Here is a 25,571-nt window from a genome sequence, read left to right as displayed (position 1 = left end):
GGCATAAATAGGTGGGAAGATAATTCATGGCAGCAACAATGCCAGGAATATTTTTCTGAACACAAATAAAAAAAAAAAGAAGCAAAAAACATATTTAGGAATGGCATTAAGCAAAAGAAGAACTCATGGCAAGATGGAGTGTTGGGAACAAACTGTGCCATTCCTCCAAACTCAAACTACACATACAAGTTTCAAACCAAGGATCAGATTGGCACCTTTTCCTACTTTCCATCAACTGCATTTCACAAAGCCGCTGGAGGATTTGGAGGACTCAATATCTATCACAGATCTGTCATCCCAATCCCTTATCCAAACCCTGCTAGTGATTTCACTTTGTTCATTGGTGATTGGTTCAAGACCAACCACAAGGTAATTAGCCAACCAGGATTATTACATTTTGCTCCATTCTTGATGAATCATAAAAAAATTGAATGTTAGTCTTCTTGATTGCAGACATTAAGGCAGACTTTGGATTAAAGCAAGAATTGACAAAATTAACAACAACGAATATAAAATCACAGAAATTAAAGTAAATCCCATTAATTACAGAAATCACTACAGTGCTATAATAATTAAAAGAAATCACAGAGGGGGAGTTACCGAAAGGGAGAGGCTGACGACGGTGATGAAGAACGAGAAAGACGGCGATGCTCTCTGGAACGAGGAAGACGGCGACGCTCTCTGACGCGACGACGTTCTACTCGGCTGGGTGAGGCGCGCGACGAATACTGCGGTGACCTTGGCAGGGCGCCGTGGAGGAAAAGAAGGAAGAGGATGGAGAAGGGAGCTGTCGAAGAAAATCTGGAGCCGAGTGTGAAGGAGAAGAGACATCAACCAATCAAAATTACAAAATAAACTTATTTTAGAGAGAGTAATCAATCCTAATGATTATAAAGAATACATCTTTCCAAAAATATAATGATTATTTTAATTATTTTAGAGAGAGTAATCAATCCTAATTTCGTCGGTAACCAAAAATATGTCTGTAATAAAGAATACATCTTTCCAAAAGCTTAATCATGTCATGATACCACTCATCCCAAAAGCTTCAATTGATGGTAAAAAGTAACACTAATGATTATATCTCTAATACTCCCTAATCCTCCATTGTATACATTATACAAATATTCTATTGATTTTTCATACTTTTCCTAAAAAAAAATATGATGGCATGAATGCTACTACCAAATGAAATAAAAGGCAACAGCAACTTATTAGCAGGTAGGGAATTAAATTAATTACTGATGTTAATTTATATATATATATATATATATATAATTTCTAATCAATTATCTCATAAATAAAGAATAAATTACTCTCTATGACTTGTTTAATAATTATTTGAGGAATTCAATTGTATTATCATAATAAACATTAACCATCTAGTAACTTAGTTTTAAAAATCAAATCATTCAATCCTAATAAAACCATTTTTATAAATTACAAGAGATTTTTAAAAAGTCTAATTTTTTCTTCTTCCCAAATCACTCAATTATTTATTAATCGATTCTAGACAAAAAAAAATAAAAAAATAAAAGCTAAAATATATATATATATAAAAAAAATCCAAACACAGGATGAAAGAATTAGAGATAATTTATCTAAAATCTAATTGCAACTTGTTTCCTGTTCCAATGAAGTAGAAACCAAGTAATTCGTCCACTAAAATCAAAGAACATGTGATCATTTAATTTTTTTTGTCAAGTATCACAACACTACACAATAATTTCTCAAATCCATTTTAAATGAATCCATGGTAGTCTCAATTGTTTTCCTTGTTCCTTTTCATGCATTCATCATGTTTAATTTATTTTTGTTTAGTGATTCTTAGGAACCAACGCCACTACAGTTGACAAATTTTAAATTCATATATATATCCATTTGCCATTGGATAAGCTAATAAACATCAAACAACTGGTTAATTAATTCTTAATGGCAATTCAAATTCAATAAGTTATAAAGGACAACTTATTAGGATTGATTACTCTCTCTAAAATAATATATAATTTATTTTTTATGATGTGTCAATTTTGATTGGTTGATGTGTCAATAAGTTGTTTAATTTTTTATAATTACAAAATAAACTTATTTTCATTCAAAATAAATATAAAATTAATACAAATTTTTATCTAATTTGTATTCAAATATTTATAATATTTCAAAAAATAAACAAATTCATCGTATTATCAAACTAAAAGAAAAGTACTATAAACAAGCAAGTCAATATAATTCAAAACATAAACAAAGTGTATTGATCATCGACTATAATTCCTAGTATATTGTTCAACCATGCTAAAACTATCAGCTATAGTCTTCAGTGTCATCTTCATCTTCATCATCATCATAGTCCTCATCCGAAGACACTGAGGGTGGCGACGGTGGGTGGTAGTGGAACTGCACTTGAACTACTTGACGCTCTAACATTCTCATAATAACTAACATAAGTCTCATTCCATCTCTTCTGTTTCAGCTTTTCTTTTGGCCTTTCCAATTATCCGTTCCAACTTTTTTAACTTCTTTTGAGTCTTTTCCAAAGGAACCAAGCGTGTATCTAACAACTTACTAATACGCTCATCTGTTTGTTGAGTAACACGCTGAAAAAGCTCTTCATTGAGATTATGAATCTATTCTCGCAAATCAGGAACAGAATTTTAATTTCTAAGTGCTCTTTCAGATACAGAATTAGTAGAAGTGGTTTCAGACTTGATAGAGCTAGAAAAGAATGACCATTTTCTGTAAACTCGACTCTTCTTTTGCCCACTACATACTTCCTCCCAAATCAAGTTTTCATCAATTAGTGATAGCTCCATTCCCTATGCTTGAGTCTCGGCATGTTGGACTTGAACTTCTGCCAATTTTTTTATAAACTTCTCCTGTTGCACAATGATTATATCAATTATATAAATCAAATTTTAAACAATATAGTTTCAATATATAGTATACTTTTAATAACTATATATTCAATAGGGGAATGAAGTTGATTAGCTCTAATGTCTTGCATCTCCACAATACTTTCTAATACTCTGCCTATTTTTTATTCGGTCATTTTATTTTTAAGTAACAAATCTGAATATTTAATTTGAAATTACCATCCATCATAAATGAATAATCTAAGGGATATACATGTTATTTTATTTGTGTACATTTAATTATTTATGTACATTTATAAGGCCATAATGGGATTAATGGCGTTGATATAATGATAAACCATATTACATGGAAGTACAATGCTTGTTCCTCCAGTTTTCATATTCTAGACAAATTATTATAACCACCTTCATAAGTACATTATTGTGCATTATGTCCAATATTGAGACTCCAAATATAATTCTTGATGACCAAAATCACAAAAATGAACACTGCAGTAGGAATGCAATAGATTCCAACTGTTAGTGTTGCAAGTGTGAGGAGTGTTGAAATTAGTCCCACATCAAAGAAAGCAAGGAAGAGTGAGGAGTTTATAAGATGAGAGACCCATTAACTTGACACCTTAAGATTTTGAGTTGGATGTGGTGTCATCCTATCTTATGTTCTCTCACTTGATTCCTCCCCGAAATTTCTCCGGTAGTTAAGATCTCTCTACGGTTGGCCTACCCAACAAGTGGTATCAGACCCGATAAAGGTGGTTCGGACGGCGTGTCCCGCGGTATTTTGCGGCGAAATCTCCCCGATGGTTGAGAGCTCCCCACGGTTGGTCCAACACCAACCAACCCCAAATGCAATATTTGGTAGTAGCATAGTAGCATTCATGCCATCATGTCTTCCTTTATCTTCTTTATGACTTGAATACTTTTACTTTTACATGTCCTTCCAACTTTAATTTTATATATACTTTAAACACTTTAGAAAGCTGTGTATTCCACTAACACTTTGAATATATTTTTTAAAATAACTTTGGACATGTGTATGTCTTATTTCGCTCACTTCACATAATGCAAATGGTGGGACTGACATAGTAATTAGTGAGATATATATTCCATATTAATCAAGATTTTCTTTTTAAAAGTAACACACCCACCAAGAAACAAGAACATTGATATATATAGTAGTGATGTGATATTAATAACTGAATTATTGAAGGAATCCAATGAACGTTCTAACTTGCTTATTATCTCTTGTTGGAACTATAATCAACAGGAGAAGACGGTAGACACAAAGTCATGACATACAACACTTTCATTAATGAATATCCTAAAAATAACTATTAAAAAAATAAAATAAATGAAATTTTTTGCTGAAAACAAATTATTTTCTGAATAGAGATTAGAATAACTTAGGTTTCCAAGTTTTTTGTAGTATTCATTAGTAAATATATATGGATCGGAATAACTTTTTTATTTAAAAAAAATAGTTCTAACATCTAAGGTAATTCAAAGTCTCTAACAAACATACCGTAAAAAAAGTGGCCAATTAATAAACACGTATGATTGAATCATCGTGTGGGGTATGCATGCATGCATAGGTCAATGTATGCCCTAATAATTGATGAAAGTGTCTTTATTAAAGCACAAGAAAATAAAGCAATAATCCACACTACTTTAATTTTGGTGTAACTTGAGGCTCCGTTTGGTTGATGTATAGGATGAGACATAAACATTAAAGACATAGACATAAAATATTTGTGTTTGGTAAAAATAATGAATAAGACACAAATATTTAAAAAAGACTGAATTACCCTTCATTTAACCACAATTTTATCAACACCACTACATATCCATCACCTCAAACGCTACATATGTCATTACAATTAAATTTTTATTTCTTTTCGTATTTTTTTTCTTTTAATATCATTTCAAATTATCATTCAAATATTAAATATACAGTTTTTTTTTTAAAAAAAATAGAAAACCAAAGCCTAAAATTTATCAAAGATTAATTAAAATTTAAATAAATAAAAAGTTAAATGTATAATTTTTTTTGAAAAAAATGGGGAACAAATTTAGTTGTAAAATCTAAAAGAGAAAATAAAAGAAGAAATATTTGAAGAGATAAGAGGATAAATTTTGAAAATTTAAAAATTGAATAAAGGTAAAAGAGTAAAAAATTAGTGTCTCACAAGTTGTGTCTCAGTGTCTCATCAAATTGGAGGTACACAAATTTAGTGTCTCCGTGTCCATCCGTATCCTCCTGTGTCCATCAAAAATTTGTGTCTCACCAAACCAAACAACAGACATGTGTCACCGTGACACTACCTCGATTGAATGATTAATGGCCACTTTTGAAGAGTAGTAATGTCTGGGAGTGGATCTGCCGTGAAAAAAAAGACTAGATGTTGTTCAATGTGTAATCTAACTCTTCATTACTTTTTCTCTTCTATTTAATTTTGGTTCCACTCAGAGAATTAAAGGTGAAACATCACACTTTATTCTCTCAAGTGTTTTTTTCACTGGAGATGATCCATTTCCGTAATTAAGTGTTAAGTAGAAAACTTTATTAGGCTGAAACTTAATTATCCCAGCTATGCTAGACGTGTTCTTTGTTTATTGGCTGGGCATAGTCACCGCTAGTCAACTTAATATTACCAGAGATTTGAAGTTGGGTTGTTTGTTAAAATATGTATGTTATGTTGCTGCATGCTACATTATTGGTGCCTCAAACCTCAAATTAAATCGAATGGCTCCCAGAATAATATTAAAATCTGAAGTTGGTTTTACCAATTTTGCTATAGTCATCTTCTTCTTGTTCATCTTGTGCGTCCACTCCGATTTGCAAGAAGCTCGAGATCCAGAAGCTGGCTACTTGTGGAAGCTTCTGAAAGCTCTGAAGCCAGCTCCCTCCAACTGGTCCGAAGACACATATGTCTGCAATTGGAATGGCGTAGAGTGCAGTAAGGAGGGCAAAGTCTACGCTCTTAAACTCTCTTCAATGTCCCTCACCGGCACAATCCCTTCAGATCTCAACAACACCCTCACCCAACTCAACCATCTTCTTCTAGACAACAACTCTCTCTCGGGGCCTCTTCCCTCTCTCGCCGGCCTCTCCACGCTCACAGAGGTTCAACTCGACAACAACAACTTCACCTCCATCCCTCATCATTGCTTTCAGGGTCTTTCCAGTTTGGAAACCCTCACTCTAAGTAACAACATCAACCTCCCACCCTGGAGTTTCCCTCTTGATTTGCTTCAGTCTTCCTCCAAACTCCAAGGCCTCCGACTGGACGCTACAAATCTTATTGGCACCTTACCGGAAGACATATGCACTTCCTTCCCAAGCTTGTACTCTCTTTTCCTCTCTAACAACAAGCTCACTGGTCCCCTGCCTCATTTTTCCAATTGCACCAACTTGGGTTATCTGGATCTTCAAGATAACTTGTTAACTGGTTTAGTTCCACCTTCCTTGATGAATCTCTCCATGATTTCAGTCCATTTGGAGAGAAACTATTTTCAGGGTCCATTGCCTGTGTTTCAATCCTCTTTTACTGATGTCAACACCAGCAATAATGGGTTCTGTTTAGACCATGCAGGGCCTTGTGATAAGCAAGTCACCACTTTGCTTCAAATTGCTGCGGATTTTGGGTATCCTCTCTTGTTGGCGAGATCTTGGCGAGGAAACAATCCATGTCAAAACTGGAGTTTTGTTGTGTGCGTAGAGAACAAGATCAGAACCCTGAATTTGACCAAACAGAATTTGACAGGGACCATTTCTCCGGCATTTACAAACTTAACTGATTTGAGGGAGTTGTATCTCAGTGGAAATAATTTGAGCGGTCCAATACCAGAGAGCTTAACAGATCTACCTCAACTTAAGATTCTTGATGTTTCCAATAACAATCTGTCAGGGAACATACCCCATTTCTCACCTGATGTCACTCTCAATACTAAGGGTAATGTTCTGCTCATCAATGCTTCTCAGCCAACCACAGTTGCTCCATCTAAAGCTCCATTCTCACTTTCCTTGATTGCAGGTAAGTACAATCATTATTGCTATATACGATTATATTATCAGTTCAGTTATAGAATTAATAATTTTTTTCAGTGGTTTAGTCATAAATGAGTGATTTATGATATAGAATGCTATATATGTCATTATTTGCTGGTCCATGCATGTACATATAGATTTATTTAATTAGTGGGACATGCTTGAGATTTTTTTTCCCCTTCTTTTATGTATATACAGAGATTTCAAGATTTTTAAATTGTTTAAAAAATTAGACAAATATTATATAAATAATAATAAATTAATATGCATAATAGAGTACTAGAATGTATAGAAATCAAATGCATGAAACACTTTTCAAATTGGATTTCATCATGGTAACTCATCAGTTAAAGAATTTTTGTTGATCCTTTACTTTATTATTTAAATATCTAACTTGTAGAATCATTTTTAAAGTTTGACCAGCTCATCAATATAAACAGTCATGAGTGATTGATTTTTTGGTCCATGTTTCTTAAGAATTTTTCTCAAAGGATTATATTCAAATTATTGTTTGTAATTGATCTCCACTTTGTTCCTTGCATATATACGTACAGGCTTATCAGCAGCCAGTGTTGGAATTTTGGTAACATGTGCTGCGGTTATTTATAAAAGCAAGAGGTTACAGAAAATCCTGTTCAAGAAAACAATTGTTGATCACAATGTTGAGGATTTGATACAAAGTCATGGGTTTATGGTGCAAAAACGATATAGTTATTCACAGGTAAAAAAGATGACTAATTCATTTCGTGAGGAACTAGGAAAAGGAGCCTTTGGTGTCGTATACAAAGGAAGTTTAAGTGATGGTCGTCAAGTAGCAGTGAAGATATTAAAAGAGTGTAAAACTAATGGAGAAGAATTTATAAATGAGGTTGCAAGTATTAATAGAACATCCCATGTGAATATTGTCCCATTTTTAGGATTTTGTTATGAGCCAAATAAAAGAGCATTGATTTATGAATTCATGCCAAATGGTTCTTTAGATAAATTTATTGATGAAAGGGCATCGTTTAATGCAGTATGCAAATTGGATTGGAATATACTCTATCAAGTTATAATTGGTATTGCTCGTGGGATAGAATATTTACATTGGGGATGTAGCACCAAAATTTTACATCTTGATATTAAACCTCAAAATATTCTTTTGGATGAGGAATTTGTTCCTAAAATTGCTGATTTTGGACTAGCTAAAATATGCACAAAGAAAGAGAGCATCGTATCTTTACAGTGTGCAAGAGGAACTCCAGGATATATTGCACCTGAAGTATATAATCAAATGTATGGTGGAGTTTCTCGAATTTCTCACAAATCCGATGTGTATAGTTATGGAAAGTTGATTCTTGTAGTAGTCGGAGGAAAAAAGAATTATAATAGTAAAGATTCTCGTGCCAGTGAAACATTCTTTACAGATTGGATTTATAAGGAGCTCGAACAAGATAATCTTCCAGCAAAATGCTTGATGGACATAGAGGATGAAAATAATGATTTGGTAAAAAAGATTATTTTGGTAAGCATGTGGTGTATACAAAGAAATCCTTCGGACAGACCGTCCATAAAAAGAGTGATAGAAATGTTAGAAGGATCACTTGATTCTATCCCATTTCCTCCAAAGCCAATGTGGTATTCTCCCCAAGAATCAAAGTTACAATCTCCAGATATAGCTTATGACAATACACATAAAACAGATTCTTCAACTTCAATGCAGAATGATTCCATCAATCCAAATGAATCTGCCTAAGGTAACAAAATTTATGTAATTGTTGTGTAAGATATTTCTCATTATACTCTTGACACCACTCTTACATGGTATCTTTTTTTTTTTAAGTGGTATGTTTTGTGGAGCTATAAGAACTTGTTGACCTGAGAAAAGTGAAGTTTCTCATTGTGTTAGAGGCACCTGTAGTTGTACATGAGCTGTGTGGTTTGCTTGCTATAACTAAACAACTGAAGATTCAATGCCTTGCTATATGAGTTAATATTTTCTTTCTTTTTTTTTCTTCTTCTAGTTCTTATTAATTACTTCAACTACAAAAATTAAACCCCTGCCTCACTTTAAAATCTGTCACAAACAAAACTCTTTAATATAGTATATTTTAGTTGGATTTTACACATTGATTCTCAAATTTCTTCCTATAATACATAAAAAGAATATTACAATAATTTTGTTCTGTATATAAGTCAAGTAAACTATCTCAAACCGACAAAAAAAAAAAAAAAAATCATCCCAAACACTACGTTAGTGTGAGTCTCTAATATTGTCTCTTTCATGGAATACGTTTAACAATTGTATTGTATCTTACATACATTATGTCTCAAAAAAGTCCAAAAATAATATTCTAAGTCATTGTTGTCTTTTTCTCTATCTCTCTTTTTGTCTATCCTTCAATTTTTCTATGATGGCTACTCTGTTTGTTATGTAGAAATAATGTTTAATAATATTGATATTTTTTTTTTAAAAGTACTATGTTGAATATTTAAATTTCTATATACACGTATTACGTATATTCTATATATATAAGTCAAGCTAAATTTACAATACGTTTATGAGTCTCAATTACGATTCTTTTCTTTGAAATTTCGTGTCTTGTATTGTCTCTTTAATTTTGTTTAACTATCTTATCATTTTGCAAAGTTAAAATTTAATTTAAAAATATAAAAATTAATAAATTTTAAATATAAAAAATAAATTCAATAAAAATTCGACACTAAATGATAGATACTATAAAATTGGTGATATAATAAATTCATTTTAAATTTCAGCAATATAGAGATTTGAAGTATGATTTTTTTTTTTTTTTTAAGCGGCTTATTATTACTCTCTGGTTGGAAAATTCACAGCATTTCTTGTCCTGCTCTTTATTGTTTGCACATTGATGATATAAAAAGTAAGCTAAGAAAACGAAAAGGAAACTAGCTTCAGCGATCTGCACATTTTGCACGTAAGCTTTTCTTTTTTCTGATCACCATCGATATAACTGGTTTTTCCTTAGCTTTACCATCAATGGAAGATACAACACATGCAATTGACCATTTCCCTGCACTAAAAATTAAAATTAAAAGAAAAAAGAATGGATAAGGGAAATCTTTGTGCACCAATTAGAAAATAAATTACCCTCCATCTTTTATACTTAATTATACCGATAATGCATATATTTTTGTGCTGCACGTTTATTTCTCTTTTGTTCCACATTTCCACCACAAACGTCCACAACAATAACGATGCATACTTTCATGATCAAAAAGGAAAAAAAAAAATTTCCCGTAAAATAAAACAAAGATGATAAATACAATGTGGTCCCAAAATGATAAATTGATAATGCATACTTTTGAGATGACTTTAGTAGGCGAAATACAATAAAATACAGGTCAGCCACGGCTAACAATGTGACCTTAAAGAATAATTAGAGCTAACAATGAATAAGATTATAAGACTGGCAAATGGACCAATTCAATATTTATTTAAGGGGACACTCTACTATACGATTAAAGTGGTATAAAGAGAGAAAATAAATTCTTTTTATAGTTATTTTTTATTATTTTAAGTGTAGATCCTACCTTTTTTAATTTCTCTTTCATCCCATAAAAGGAAAGATCTGTAAACTTACATCTTTACCGTATAATTCATCCTATTTAAGTTCTACCACCTAAGTATACACAATAAACGAGTTGACCTATTTAATTCTGATTTATTTAAGGGATTAAAATTTTTAATCGGATTATTTATGATCAATTCCATTAATTTATTGAATTGATTCGTTTATTATTTTTTTTAACGATACAAAAAGATAAATATGCCGTCCGGTTTAATTCATTATTTTTTCGAGTTAGCTAATTCGTTTAACCCAAAATTTAATTTTAGAGGCAAAATTGTTAGTCCAATGAATTTAGTAGCAATGAGTATTGGGTAATGGGTAGAGTAGGATGAAGTCGTTTAAACTCCACCCTAACCCTGCTCGCAAATTTAAATTTTCTATAAAACTCAACTCTATTCTATTTGTGAGTTGAGAATCTTTTAACTCTAACTCTATTTGCACTCTAAACTCAACTCTATTCTATTTGTGAGTTGAGAATCTCTTAACTCTAACTCTATTTGCACTCTAAAGTTCGCTATCCGATCTTACTGACTCTACCTGTAATAAATTATATTTTTTTCAATCAAACACAATATTTAATTATTTTATATTTTATAAAGATACTAATAAAAAATACAAACTAAAATTAAATTTATACTAAAATAAAAAGTAGCAAAATTATAATAAAATTCATGTTAAAAAATAAAATATACATTAAAAATAAGTTAAACAGTATATATATATTGATACACAAATATATAGTAATTAATTTTAATAATTAATTTTGATGTACACTTAATCAGCTAATAAAATTAGTCACTAACAAAAATTACATATTAAAATATAAAATATAAATTAAAAATAAGTTAAACAATACATGTATTTGGTTATAGATTTTTTTATCGTTTAAATATAGGAAGATGAGAATGTGAATTAGTGCAAAATAATGAATGAGAATTACAATGTTATCTGATAATAATAATATTAATATATAAAAATTAAATCAATATTTTTTTTCTTTTGCAAATAGAATATTGTTAATTGAAGTTTGGAGTTGTTTCATTCATTATTATTATATGTGTTGGTGCTTAATGTGTGTGATTGAGCATCGACGTAGTGAAAGGTAACAAGTTGTTTGTTCATCATCTATGGCATACCTGAAATCAAGATGCAAAAATGGAAGTATTATTATTAGTTTGTGTATGATTGTGGTGTGCATGGGTTGTGTGGAGTCTATCGATAGTGATGGTGAAGGTGCATACATGTTGAAGCTGATGAATGCACTCAAACCCCCTGCCTGGTCCAACACCACCTACATGTGCCAGTGGAGAGGCGTGAGTTGCAACCATCAAAGTGGAAGGATTAAAGAGATCGAGCTCAGATCAATGTCTCTGACGGGAACAGTTCCTGCAGGCCTCAACGACTCCCTCTCCCAACTCACGGTACTCGATCTCTCCCACAATAATCTCAGTGGCCCTGTTCCCTCTCTCGCCAACCTCTCCTTCCTCCAACTAGTGTACCTCCACAACAACAACTTCACCTCCATCCCTCATGGTTGCTTCCATGGTCTTACTACTTTGCTGTCCTTGTGGTTGACCAACAACACCAACCTCCCACCGTGGAACTTTCCTACCGATTTGACTGCTCACTCCTCCCAACTCCGTTTCCTCCACCTCTCTTCTACGAATCTCATGGGCTCCTTACCAAACATATCCCATTCCTTCCCGAGTATGAGCCGGCTTGATCTCTCTAACAACAACCTCTCCTCCATCCCTGAGGGTTGCTTCCACAACCTAACCAGTTTGTATGTCCTCTCTTTGGCCAACAACACCAACCTCCCACCATGGACCTTCCCCCTCGATTTGACTCATTCCTCATTGCAACTCTCCTACCTCTACCTCGAGGCTACAAATCTCATGGGATCCCTACCAAACTTGTCTCATTTCTTCCCAGATTTGAACGAAGTTTCACTCTCTAACAACCACCTTAGCTTCATCCCCCAAGGTTGCTTCCAAGGTCTACCCGGTTTGGTGAGTCTCAACTTGGGAAACAACACCAACCTTACACCATGGACCTTCCCCAACTTGACTCACTCCACACAACTGAAAGACCTCAATCTTACTGCTACAAATGTCATGGGCTCTCTACCAGAAATATTTCACTCCTTGCCAAGTATGGAGACTGTTCTTCTTTCCAACAACAACCTCAGCGGTGTCTTGCCAGAGTCTTTCGGAGGGACCAAGATTGCCACCTTGCATCTCAATAACCAGAAGGGTAACGGGTTTTCGGGTCCGATTGATGTCCTTTCAAACATGCTCGACTTATCTCAAGTCTGGCTTCAAGGGAACTCGTTTACAGGACCTATTCCTGACATGTCTCATTGCGCTGCTTTACAAGATTTACAACTTGGTTACAATCAATTAACAGGGGTAGTTCCAGATTCTCTAACAACACTCGATTTGCTGCAACGTATTTCTTTGAACAATAACTTTTTGCAAGGTCCTTTGCCCGAATTTGCCATTTATCCTGAGGAGAATGTGAATCTTGGTGTTAACACCACAAATGGCTTCTGTCACAAAGATCCAGGACCTTGTGATCACAAAGTGACCATTTTGCTTCAAATTGCTGCAAAATTCAACTATCCAATTCTCTTGGCCCGTACATGGAGAGGAAATAATGCCTGTAAAAACTGGAGTTTCATTACATGTGATGACAAAAACAAGATCAGAATGGTCAATTTATCAAATCTAAAATTGACGGGCACAATCTCACCTGCATTCGCCAATTTAACAGATTTGCGGAAATTGTATTTGGATGGGAATAATTTGACAGGTGAAATACCTGAAGGATTGACAACATTGCATGAACTTGAGGTTGTGAATGTCTCTAACAATCACCTTGCTGGAAATATTCCCAAATTCTCACCAAAGGTCAATTTTATTGCCACAGGCAATGATTTTCCTGTGCTTGCTTCTAATGGGCGAATCCCAACAGCTTTGATTACAGGTACTTCCACCTACCTTCACGTATAGCATAACAAGTTTTAATTTGAAATGATCGTTTTTAATTATTTAATTTACTTAAAAGATAAATACTATAATTTTTTTTTTATAAATTTGTAAAACATATTTAACAATTATTCATTTCGTTTATACGCACAAATTAGCTATCTATCTATAACATAGCTCTTTATTTATCTATTTATAACATATAAAGTTGTAACCAATTTTTTTATAATAAGTTAAAGTAATATTTTTTTTTGTGTTAATGATGCCATGTTAGCAATTCTAATAATTTACCAAAAGATAAAAATTAATCAATCATCTTTTAATAAAAAAATTTAAAAAAAATTAAAAAATTCTTATTTATTATTACAATTAATAAAGTACTAATTAAATACAATAAACATATATTAAAAATTGAATAAAGTACTATTTTAATCCTCAACGTTTGGGTCAAATTCTAATTTGGTCCTAAATGATTCAAACATTCTATTTTTATCTCAAAAAGTTTTAAATGTGGTCCTACCTTTAAATTTGACAATAATAGTTAACAGAATGAGTGACGTGAACGTTTATAAGTTACTAGTTAAGTCATATCTTTTTTTATGTGTTAAAAAAACATAACTAAAACCTTCGAATAACACTTCTTCTCCTCCATTTTCTTTTTGTACAAATTAAAATTCAAAATTCTAACAATTAATAGTCAACGCTTTAAAATCAAAGAAAACATTTTTATATTAGTGATCTTTGGTCGATCGATTTTACTTACATACTGAAATTGAATGTTATTGACTCTTTAATATGCAAGTTGTTTGTAAGTTTAATGGTGAGACAATATTGAACTCACTTAAAACTTTTTTAGAATTGAAATAGGACCTTTAAAAGTTGTTGGAATTGAAATAAAATATTTAAATGTTAGGAACCAAATTAGAATTCAGTACAAATGTTGTAGACCAAAATAATACTTTACTCTCAAAATTTTATATAAAATACTATATATCTTCAATGTTAATAATTTTTAATATGTATAAATTATGTAATAAAATATAATTAAATCATCTTCTCATTTCATGTTCACTTCTTGTTATATTTATTATATGAATCAACATTTACTTTACAGTATTTTTTTTTTACATAATTTCATATCTGTTTTTGTCCTTTATTCTTAATAATATTTTGGACAGGTATTTAAAGAATCTAATTAGATTTTATCATGCTAACATACTTAAAAAATTTTGTTGATCCTTTGCTTTAGTATTATCAAACTAATTGATTTTTTTCTCAAAAGATTTAAATTATTGTTTGTAATTGGTATCCACTTCCTTGCATTATATACGTGCAGGCTTATCAGCAGCCAGTGTTGGAATTTTGATAACATGTGTGGTGGTTATTTACAAAAGCAAGAGGTTACAGAAAATCATGTTCAAGAAAACAATTGTTGATCGCAATGTTGAGGATTTGATACAAAGTTATGGGTTTATGGTGCAAAAACGATATAGTTATTCGCAGGTGAAAAGGATGACCAATTTCTTTGGTGAGAAATTAGGACAAGGAGGATTTGGTGTTGTATATAAAGGAAGTTTAAGTGACGGTCGTCACGTAGCAGTGAAGATATTGAAAGAGTCTAAAGGGAATGGAGAAGAATTTAATGGAGAAGAATTCATAAACGAGGTGGCAAGTATTAATAGCACGTCTCATGTGAATATTGTCCCATTTTTAGGATTTTGTTATGAGACAAATAAGAGAGCTTTGATTTATGAATTCATGCCAAATGGTTCTTTAGATAAATTTATTGATGAAAAAGCATCAAAATTGGATTGGAGCAGACTCTATCAAATTATAATTGGCATTGCTCGAGGATTAGAATATTTACATTGGGGATGTAGTACCAAGATTTTACATCTTGATATTAAACCTCAAAATATTCTTTTGGATGTAGATTTTTGTCCTAAAATTGCTGACTTTGGATTAGCTAAAATATGCACAAAGAAGGAGAGTATTGTATCTCTACAGTATGCAAGAGGAACAGTGGGATATGTTGCACCAGAAGTATATAATCAGATATACAGTGGAGTTTCTCGAGTTTCTCACAAATCTGATGTGTATAGTTATGGGAAGTTAATTCTTGAAGTAATTGGAGGAAAAGAGAATTATAATGATAAAGATACACGTACTAGTGAAATATACTTTACAGAATGGATTTACAAGGAACTGGAGCAAGATAATCTTTCAACAAGATGCTTGACAAACACAGAGAATGAAAATGATTTGGTAAAGAAGATTATTTTAGTAGGCATGTGGTGTATACAAAGAAATCCATCGGATAGACCGTCCATGAAAAGAGTGATAGAAATGTTAGAAGGACTACTTGATTCTATCCCATTTCCTCCGAAGCCAATGTGGTATTCTCCTCAAGGATCAAAGTTGCAATCTCCAGATATAGCTTATGACAATACACATGAGCCAGATTCATCAACTTCAGTGCAGAATGATTCCATCAATCCAAATGAGTTTGCCTAAGGCAACAATATTTATGTAATTATATTCTTGACACCACTCTTACATGGTATCTCTTTTTCTCAAATGGTATGTTTTGTGGAGCTATAACAATTTGTTGACGTGAGAAAAGTGAAGCTTCTCATTGTTTTAGGGGCACTTGGTAGTTATAGTTGTATATGAGTAGTGTGTGTAATCTTTTCTTTTGTTTTCTTTTCTTCTTGTCTTTACTTCAACTGCAAGAATCAAACCTCTTGTCTCACTGTGCAATCTGTCACAAACAGAACTTTAATATAGTTTGTTTTAGTTGGATTTTAATTTTACACCATTGATACTCAAATTTCTTCATATAATACGTACAATGAATAATATTACAATTTTATTCTGTATTTAAATCAAGTAAACTATCCGAAACATTACATTAGTTAGAGTAAAGGCAATTACTATCCTTTTCTTTGAAATTTCATATCTTGCAGTATCCCTTTAATCTTGTTTAACTATCTTATTCATTTTGCGAAGTTGATTAAACACAAACACTACGATCCTCAGCTATTTTCTAAAATGGCTTCTCTGCTTGTTATGCTTCTCCCTCACTTAATGATCCTCTTGATAATGATTCAGATTCCTCCATACTTAAGCTCCAATGATGATAACTATACAAGTTGTGCTGATACTCGCTATGATTGTGGGAAGATTAACAACATTGGTTTTCCATTCTGGGGAGGAAATCGTCCAAAGCAGTGTGGCCACCCTCTTCTACAACTCAACTGTGATCCTGATCATGCCTTTGCTACTTACATAACCATCAAGAACATGACATACCGGGTTTTGGAGGCATACTCGGAAAACCAAACCATGAAAATAGCAAGAGTTGACTACTTTGAAGGTTTATGCCCTTCAAAACCAGTAAACACAAGCCTTGACTTTGAGCTCTTTGATTATGGGCCTGGCAATAAGAATCTTACCCTCTTCTATCATTGTTCTTTAAATAATGGTTTGCCCAATTCCATCCCCGGATTTCTTAATTGTTTCTCAAATAGGACTTCAAATGAATACTTTTATGCTAGGCCTGAAGCTCTAGGTGCTCCTCCTTCTAGTGTTGTTTGCACAACAAGTGTGTTTATTCCATTGTTGTTGCAACTTGATGTTGAAGTGGAGTTGACATGGAACAACATAGAAGGTGCTATCCAAAATGGATTCTTGGTGAAATGGATAGGAAGTGTAACAGAATGTTTCAAGTGTATGAACTCAGGTGGAGCCTGTGGCTATGATTGGAATTCAAAACAGGCAACATGTTATTGCAAAGATGAGTCTAATTATTCAAATCTGGGTGATGGGCTCATCAAAACTTGTGATTCTTCTGCTACCTCACCACCTCATCAAGATGATCATGTCCTTCCAAATTCAGGTATGTTATATACATGATATATGGCTATTTCAATTGCAGGTATTTCCTGTAAGTAGCCGCTTAAACAAGTTTTCCTACCTTCCCTTCAATTTCTAAATTTATTATTCATGTATGTACTTTCGAAACAAATAAGCTAATGATCTAATATGCAATTCAAATAATTTGTTAGCCTTGCTTTGAATTTTCATGCTGTCGAAATTTCAACTATATATTATCCATGTGAAGCTGACTAGTGAGCAGTGACAACGACTTCGTGCACTGAAAAAGTCAGCGAAACGCGTTACTCCATTTCTTTGCCTCATTCATGTACTAATAATCTCCATGGATGCAAATATCGTTTACCTTATTTTTATTATATCAAGTCTTCGTCTCCTTTCTCCTTTCTCCTCTGTCTGCTGCATTTTGAAGTTTGAACCCAACTCCTATATATTTTCTTCTTCTTTTCCATCATCACTTCTCCTTCTTGTTCTTGTTCTGCCTTTGCAACAATGAAACCTCTTTGTCGTCTTCGCCGTCTATCTTCCATATGGATGTTCATCTTGGCTCTTATTGCCATGGCAACCCACGTTCCAACATCTGTAGGTGCTGCTGATAACGTTAGTTACTTGGCGTGCAAGAACACTTTAAGCTGCGGATCCATCAGCCAACTCACTTACCCTTTCTGGGGTCAAATTGACAACACTAATAACAGGTCAAACTATTGCGGTGAGCCTAACTTGAAGATCACATGTGAAGATAACAACAATAATAATGGAGTCCCAAAGTTCATAGTGGATTCTGTCAAATACAGGATTCTTGATTGGGACATCGGTAAAGAGAATCTGACAGTTGCTAGGGACGATTACTTTAGTACTAGCATTGATTTCTGTTCAGGAGATTTCAGCAACAACACCTTGGATGAAACCATACTTCAATATGATGATAACAGTGTTGTTAATATCACACTCTTGTACAAGTGTTCTTCAGAAACAAAGCCTTCGGATCAGTTTAAGTTTGTTCAAAGTTGCAGCAGCGGTAGTGTCTACTATGCTGAACAACAAGATAATGAGGCGCTGCCTTATTATGGAAGTTGCAGCACTGTTATTTTTCCTGTTTCAAAGGCCCTAGCTTCGACTTTTGCTAACAGTGCCAATAACCCCATTACTACTACAATTCAGCAAGCGTTGGAAAGTGGTTTTGGCTTGAAATTATTGCCTCAGATTGATGATCAGTGCAGAGGATGCACTAACTCAGGTGGCAATTGTGGTAGCAATGATGGACATTTCGCCTGTTTCTGTAATGATGGAACTCGTTCTAATTCTTGTTCATCGGGTATATATGTTTCTTAATTTCATGAACATGCATGCGCCTGTTGACTTCTATATTCTGTTGCAATAAATTTTGTCTATAAATTAAACTATGTACTGCCATTTTCATGTTGAAATCAACTCTATCAAAACAGGCTTTTAGCAATAAGGAAGTATAATCTTAAACCAAGAGGTTTTATAGAACCACTAACACTGTTACTTCCGTGTTACTAATTAATAGTGTTTTAACTGCATAGTTATATGCATTTCACGAGATTATTATGTATTATCTAAGTATTAATCTTGTCTTTAATTTTACCACGTCTAAGTTATTGATCTTTTAAATTTTAGGATCATCTTCAAAGTGGAACTGGCGGCTTAAGACAGCTATAGGTAAAAATAAAAGTTAATTAAAGTTCCTTTTACAATAATTATTACCATCATCTCTTTTGCTAGGATACAGTGGCTAGTATCTTTTATAATTAGAACAACAATCATCTTATATATATATACAAAAAATCAGTTACCGAAAATGTATTTTTAAAGTTATAGGTGTTCTTTCAATATATATAGGTGCAACAGCAGCTGGTGTTGGAATTGTTGTAGTCTTTGCTGTGGTCATTTGCAACCGCAAGAGATACTTCAGTTTAGCACAAAAGAGGTTAATCTTTGGAAAAACAGGGGAATCTGATGACCAGAATGTGGAGGATTTCATCACAACTTATGGCTTTCTGGCCCCAAAGAGATATAGTTTTTCAGAAGTGAAGAAAATCACAAACTCATTTTGTGATCAATTAGGCAAAGGGGGATATGGTGTTGTGTACAAAGGGAAGTTATCTGATGGTCGTCTTGTTGCAGTGAAAGTGATAAATGAATCAAAAGGGAGTGGAGAAGAATTCATAAACGAGGTTGCTAGTATTAGTAGAACATCTCATGTGAACATTGTCTCGCTTTTGGGATTTTGCAATGAGAGAAACAAAAGAGCACTCATTTATGAGTTCATGTCTAATAGCTCATTGGATAAGTTCATTTATGGAAATGGATCTCCAACTCCCACTTGCAATTTGGATTGGAACACATTGTATCAAATTGCAATTGGCATCGCTCGTGGACTAGAATATTTGCATCGAGGATGCGGTACAAGAATTTTACATCTTGATATTAAACCTCAAAATATTCTCTTGGATGAAGATTTTTGTCCTAAAATTTCTGATTTTGGATTATCCAAGATATGTCAAAAGAAAGAGAGTATTGTGTCCATATTGGGAACAAGAGGAACTATTGGATATATTGCACCTGAAGTATTTAGTCGCATGTATGGTGGCATTTCGCACAAATCTGATGTATATAGTTATGGCATGTTAATTCTTGAAATGGTTGGAGGAAGAAAGAACTACGAAAGTGGAGGGTCAAATTCCAGCGAGATGTACTTTCCAGATTGGATTTACAAAGATCTTGAGCAAGGTAACATACCATCTCATATTCACTCACTTGTGACAGAAGAAGAAAATGATCTGATAAAAAAAACTACTTTAGTGAGCTTATGGTGCATTCAAACAAATCCATCAGATAGACCATCAATAAATAAAATAGTAGAAATGCTAGAAGGACAATTGCACTCAATACCATTTCCTCCTAAGCCTTTCTTGTATTCTACTTCAAGTCTACCCTTACAAATTTCACATATATCTTCTAGCAACATGGATGATCAGTCCAATTCAATAACCACGGTAAAAGATGGCTCCGTAGAATCAAAGGAAGCAAAAGAGAGAAAGGCTGTGATAATTGGTGATGATTTTGATCCTTGATGTTTGATTGAGATGAGAGATAATTGATGATATTAAATTTGTTAGCTATAATTATCCAAGTGTGAGGATCTATAAATAGAACAGTGATGTAGAATATTTAACTCCTATTTAAACATATTTATTTAAGACTCTTTAAGAGAATAATTTGTTTTTATTTTATGAACTACTAAATTATCTAGCATATCTAATATTTTAGAGACCAATATATCACTCTAAGTTTATGTTAGTGCATGCATTATGAGAACGATTATTTTATGTGTACACTAAAATCAGTCACCAATATAAAATATATATTGGAATACAAATACACATTGAAAATAAATTAAACTACACATATATTTATATACAAATATATTGATGGCTGATTTTAGTGACTGATTTTGGTGTATGAATAGCATTTTTGTTATGAAATCTGTAAAAATCCGTGATCTTCACGTGCAGGCTTGCATGCGTGGTATAAAATAACAATAACAAATGCAGAGACCCTGGTTGTTTTATGCTAGAGACCACGTTAGTGGGTACATTTAGTCCAAAAGAAGCAGCTAGGTTAGCGTTGAATGGCAACAAACTAAGGTGTACCTTCACCTAACATTAGTCATTTTTTAGTACTATACTCCCAGTTACTCTGGCTTGCAATTGGCATATTATCCCTCGTTTTCCTACTCAAATTCTGTCATGTATATATATTCTATTGTTGGTGATGCATTGAGCTTCAATACTCTATTAGATTCATGAGATCTAATCTTTTTACTGGGTTCATGTTTGAATAAATCTTTTACGAGAGAGGTGTCCACTAATGCAAGGCAGATAGAATTATAACGAGTTTTGTAATAACATCATCTAAGTTTATTGCTACTTGCTCGCTCCAATGACATACCTCAAATCAGAATCCAAAATTATTATTGGCTTTTATACTCTAGTGCTCTTCTTCATGACCTCTGTCCTTTCTGATGAAGGAGAAGCTGCATACATGTTGAAGCTTATGAATGCACTCAAACCCCCTGGCTGGTCCAACACCACCCACATGTGCCACTGGACTGGCGTGAGTTGCAACAATCAAAGTAGAAGGATTGAAGAGATCTTTCTCAAAGAAATGTCACTGACGGGAACAGTTCCTGCAGGCCTCAACGACTCCCTCTCCCAACTCACATACCTCTATCTCTCCTACAATAACCTGGGTGGGCCTGTTCCCTCTCTCGCCAACCTCTCTTTCCTCCAAGTAGCGTACCTCGACAACAACAACTTCACCATCATCCCTCATGGTTGCTTCCATGGTCTTACTAGTTTGCAGTCCTTGCTCCTGAATAACAACACCAACCTCCCACCATGGAACTTTCCTACGGATTTGACTGCTCACTCCTCTCAACTCGATGTCCTCGATCTCTCTTCTACAAATCTCATGGGATCCGTACCCAACATATCCCATTCCTTCCCAACTCTGCGATATCTTTCTCTCTCTAACAACAACCTCTCCTCCATCCCTGAGGATTGCTTCCACAACCTAACCAGTTTGGACGTCCTCTCTTTGGCCAACAACACCAACCTCCTACCATGGACCTTCCCCCTCGATTTGACTCATTCCTCATTCAAACTCTCCTACCTCGACCTCCAGGCTACAAATCTCATGGGATTCCTACCAAACTTATCACATTTCTTCCCCGACTTGATTACCGTTTCTCTCTCCAACAACCACCTTACCTTCATCCCCCAAGGTTGCTTCCAGGCTCTACCCTATTTGGGGCTGCTGAAGTTGGGAAACAACACCAACCTCACACCATGGACCTTCCCCGACTTGATTCAGTCCACAAAAATACAAGAGCTCAATCTTGTTGCTACAAATGTCATGGGCTCTCTACCAGAAATATTTGACTCCTTGACAAGTTTGGAGACTCTTCTTCTCTCCAACAACAGCCTCACTGGTGTCTTGCCTGAGTCTTTTGGAAGGTCCAAGATTACCACATTGCACCTCAACGACCAGAAGGGCAAAGGATTTTCAGGTACAATGGATGTTGTTTCAAATATGATCGATTTGTCTGAGGCGTGGCTTCAGGGGAACTCATTTGATGGATATATCCTTGACATGTCTCGTTGTACTGCCTTACAAGATTTACGACTTGCGCACAATCGATTTACAGGTGTGGTTCCAGATTCTCTGATAAATCTCAGTCGCAAGAACCTGCAAACTGTTATTTTGAACAACAACTTTTTTCAGGGTCCTATGCCTAACATTTTAGGAGATTCTGACAGTACGAATGTTGGAGATAACACCACCAATGCCTTTTGTCGAGACGACTATGATCCTTGTGACGAGAGAGTTACCATTTTGCTTGAAATTGCATCTGCATTTGGATATCCTTATTTGTTGGCCCGTTCATGGCGAGGAAATAATCCATGTCATAATTGGAGTTTTGTTGCATGTACTGCGACTATGATTACAACCGTGAATTTGACAAGGCAGAATTTGACAGGAACTATCTCAGATGCATTTGGTAAATTAACTCATTTGGAAAACTTGTATCTGAGTGGTAACAATTTAAACGGTTCAATACCTGAAAACTTCACATCTCTTCATCAACTCAAGAATCTCGATGTCTCCAACAACAACTTATCAGGAAAAATTCCCAATTTCTCACGTGGAGTATACCTGAATACTGAAGGTAACCCTTCGTTTGAGAGAAGAAAACCTTCGGGCAAGAGAAGAAATCCACCTGCTTGGATCAAAGGTACACTAATGATCTATTTACAATGCAGTATCAGTTTTATAGTTGTAGGGCTTTCTTTCATGGATATAAGTCGCTGTTTGAAATTATACTTTTCATTGCAAGCATGCAGGCGCAATAGCAGCAGCAGCAGGTATTGGAGGTCTTGTTTTCTTGGTTATAATAATTTGTAACCGAAAGAGGTGTCTTAGCTTGTTACAAAGGATTTTGTGGAAGAAAACAGGACCATTTATTGATAATGAATTTGAAGAATTTATGAAAACTTATGGATCTTTGATGTTAAGGAGATATAATTATTCTGAAGTGAAAAGTATGACAAACTCATTTCGTGATAAATTAGGAAAGGGAGGATATGGCATTGTATACAAAGCATATTTAAGTGATGGTTGTCTGGTAGCAGTGAAGGTATTGACCGAATCTAGCGGAAGTGGAGAGGAATTCCTGAATGAGGTAGCTAGTATTGGTAGAACTTCTCATATGAACATTGTCTCGCTTTTGGGATTTTGCTATGAAAAATATAAAAGGGCACTCATCTATGAATTCATGCCTAATGGTTCTTTGGATAAGTTTATCTACAAACAAGAATCTCCCAATGCTATTTGTAATTTGGATTGGAATACATTGTTTCAAATTACAATTGGTATTGCAGGAGGATTAGAATATTTGCACCGAGGATGTGCTACAAGAATTTTACATCTTGATATTAAACCTCAAAATATTCTGTTAGATGAAGATTTTTGTCCAAAAATTGCTGATTTTGGATTGGCAAAAATATGCAAAAAGAAAGAAAGTATTGTATCTTTACAAGGTACAAGAGGAACTCCGGGATACATTGCACCAGAAGTATTTAGCCGAACTTTTGGTAAAGTTTCTCACAAATCTGATGTGTATAGTTATGGAATGTTGATTCTTGAATTGGTGGGAGGTAGAAAGAACTACGACACCGGCGGATCACTTACCAGTGAAATGTACTTTCCAGATTGGATTTACAAGGATCTCGAGGAGCAAAATATCCTCGGACGGGGTTTGTCCACTACAGAAGAAGAAAGTGATATGATAAAGAAAATTACTTTGGTGAGTTTATGGTGCATTCAAACAAATCCATCGGATAGACCATCAATAAACAAAGCAGTAGAAATGTTAGAAGGACCACTTCAGTCAGTGCCATATCCTCCAAAACCTGTCTTATATTCTCCTCAAATGTCTATCTCACAGTTTTCACGAATCTCCTATAACAGTACATATGAGGAGGATTCTGAGATTGTTGAGGAGACTATTTCCATCAATAAAATGAGTTCAAAATTTGCAAAGTAAATGTAATGTAAGTAATACTCACTGTGATTGTAGTTTTGCATGCATTTTCCCCTTATGAGACATATATTGCTTTCCATAATTTTTTTTCTTTCTTCTTTTTGGCCCTTGCATTCCTTCTATTAAAAATAGTAAAAACAATTGCAGGAAATGAGTCACTTCTTACACCATTTGATTGCAAAACAATCCGGAGCTTGAATTGAAGCAATGAATAAGCTGATACTTCAAAGACGGTTGGTATTGAATTCCTCCGTGAAGCTATATTTGAATGAGGTTATTTTTTTTTTAATGCATTTTTATCAACACATGGACAGATAATAAATACATATATAGAATAAATTATATTTCATTTAAGTTTTAAGTTTCAATGAATTGAATATGTATATGGACGAGTAGATGGTGGTGCGGTGGGTTAAGCAAGAAATACTCAAAATGCCTATTAGTACTTATAGAAACAGAGGTTCTTATAAATCCAATTAAAATCAAATTAATCTATGAATCTGATATGCTTTAATTTTATAGTTTCTAGTTTTTCTTAGTGACAATTTACAGGTTTGTGAATTAAGAACTGGTGATACCGGATTGAAAGTGACAATTTCCTCATAAACTTTCCTCAGAGATTTCAAACTTCATTAGAGAATATTTCCACATTTTACCTGAATTCCAACATCACTTTTAATTAATAGACTTAGTCTTTTTATATGGTGTTTATCCTTTTTTATTTTTGGTTGTTATTGGATCGAAGTTGTTTCTTTCTTCTTCCTATCATATGTTTTTATGGAGATATATTTTTTTCTAAACTGTTGACTTGTATATATTTTTGATCTATTATCTTTTTTTTGTTCCATCTTTGTATATATATTTTTTATCTGAAGATGTGTCTTAAATTTGTTTACTTTTCTTTTTCCTTAATCTCTTGATTATTATCTCATCTAGGTCTGATGATATTAGTATTAGTAAAGTTAGTTCCTACCATCAATGAAAAATATAAATGAATAATATAAATGATGTTTTGAATAAATAAACTTTTTGTTATATTACCTGTTTTATTGT

At 33.7% G+C, this 25,571-nt stretch overlaps 4 protein-coding genes across 6 annotated transcripts; all 4 read left to right on the top strand.

Annotated features, from left to right (window-relative positions):
- The first annotated feature begins 5,460 nt into the window (after nt 1-5,460).
- LOC107635703 (receptor-like kinase TMK4) lies at nt 5,461-8,876 on the top strand. 2 transcript variants are annotated; one of them, XM_021122270.2, is made up of 3 exons: nt 5,461-6,904; nt 7,473-8,654; nt 8,741-8,876. In XM_021122270.2, exons 1-2 carry the CDS (start codon nt 5,461-5,463, stop codon nt 8,651-8,653), a joined length of 2,625 nt encoding a protein of 874 aa, XP_020977929.2. In that variant the 3' UTR covers nt 8,654; nt 8,741-8,876. The 2 variants fall into 2 exon arrangements, with proteins under 2 accessions (XP_020977929.2, XP_016194745.2); XM_016339259.3 differs by having other exon boundaries at nt 7,473-8,876.
- A 2,582-nt stretch (nt 8,877-11,458) lies between these two features.
- Nucleotides 11,459-16,687, top strand: LOC107635698 (receptor-like kinase TMK4). 2 transcript variants are annotated; one of them, XM_088483629.1, is made up of 3 exons: nt 11,459-13,493; nt 14,832-16,024; nt 16,607-16,687. In XM_088483629.1, exons 1-2 carry the CDS (start codon nt 11,636-11,638, stop codon nt 16,007-16,009), a joined length of 3,036 nt encoding a protein of 1,011 aa, XP_088339755.1. In that variant the 5' UTR covers nt 11,459-11,635; the 3' UTR covers nt 16,010-16,024; nt 16,607-16,687. The 2 variants fall into 2 exon arrangements, with proteins under 2 accessions (XP_088339755.1, XP_016194735.1); XM_016339249.3 differs by lacking the exon at nt 16,607-16,687 and having other exon boundaries at nt 11,510-13,493; nt 14,832-16,058.
- On the top strand, nt 16,547-20,650 carry LOC110271397 (LEAF RUST 10 DISEASE-RESISTANCE LOCUS RECEPTOR-LIKE PROTEIN KINASE-like 2.5). The gene is made up of 4 exons (XM_088483581.1): nt 16,547-17,407; nt 17,816-18,704; nt 19,031-19,072; nt 19,253-20,650. The coding sequence occupies exons 1-4, from the start codon at nt 16,547-16,549 to the stop codon at nt 20,485-20,487; spliced, it is 3,027 nt and encodes a 1,008-aa protein (XP_088339707.1). The 3' UTR covers nt 20,488-20,650.
- A 272-nt stretch (nt 20,651-20,922) lies between these two features.
- Nucleotides 20,923-24,873, top strand: LOC107635702 (receptor-like kinase TMK3). The gene is made up of 3 exons (XM_016339257.3): nt 20,923-23,210; nt 23,320-24,528; nt 24,666-24,873. Exons 1-2 carry the CDS (start codon nt 21,356-21,358, stop codon nt 24,519-24,521), a joined length of 3,057 nt encoding a protein of 1,018 aa, XP_016194743.3. The 5' UTR covers nt 20,923-21,355; the 3' UTR covers nt 24,522-24,528; nt 24,666-24,873.
- The last annotated feature ends 698 nt before the right edge of the window (nt 24,874-25,571 follow it).

The sequence above is a fragment of the Arachis ipaensis genome, chromosome B4 (genome assembly GCF_059453495.1).
Source record: "Arachis ipaensis isolate K30076 ecotype BB chromosome B4, ASM5945349v1, whole genome shotgun sequence".
Lineage (NCBI taxonomy): Eukaryota > Viridiplantae > Streptophyta > Magnoliopsida > Fabales > Fabaceae > Arachis > Arachis ipaensis.
The sequence above is the reverse complement of the archived record's forward strand: the minus strand, read 5'-3'. Positions and strand labels throughout refer to the sequence as shown.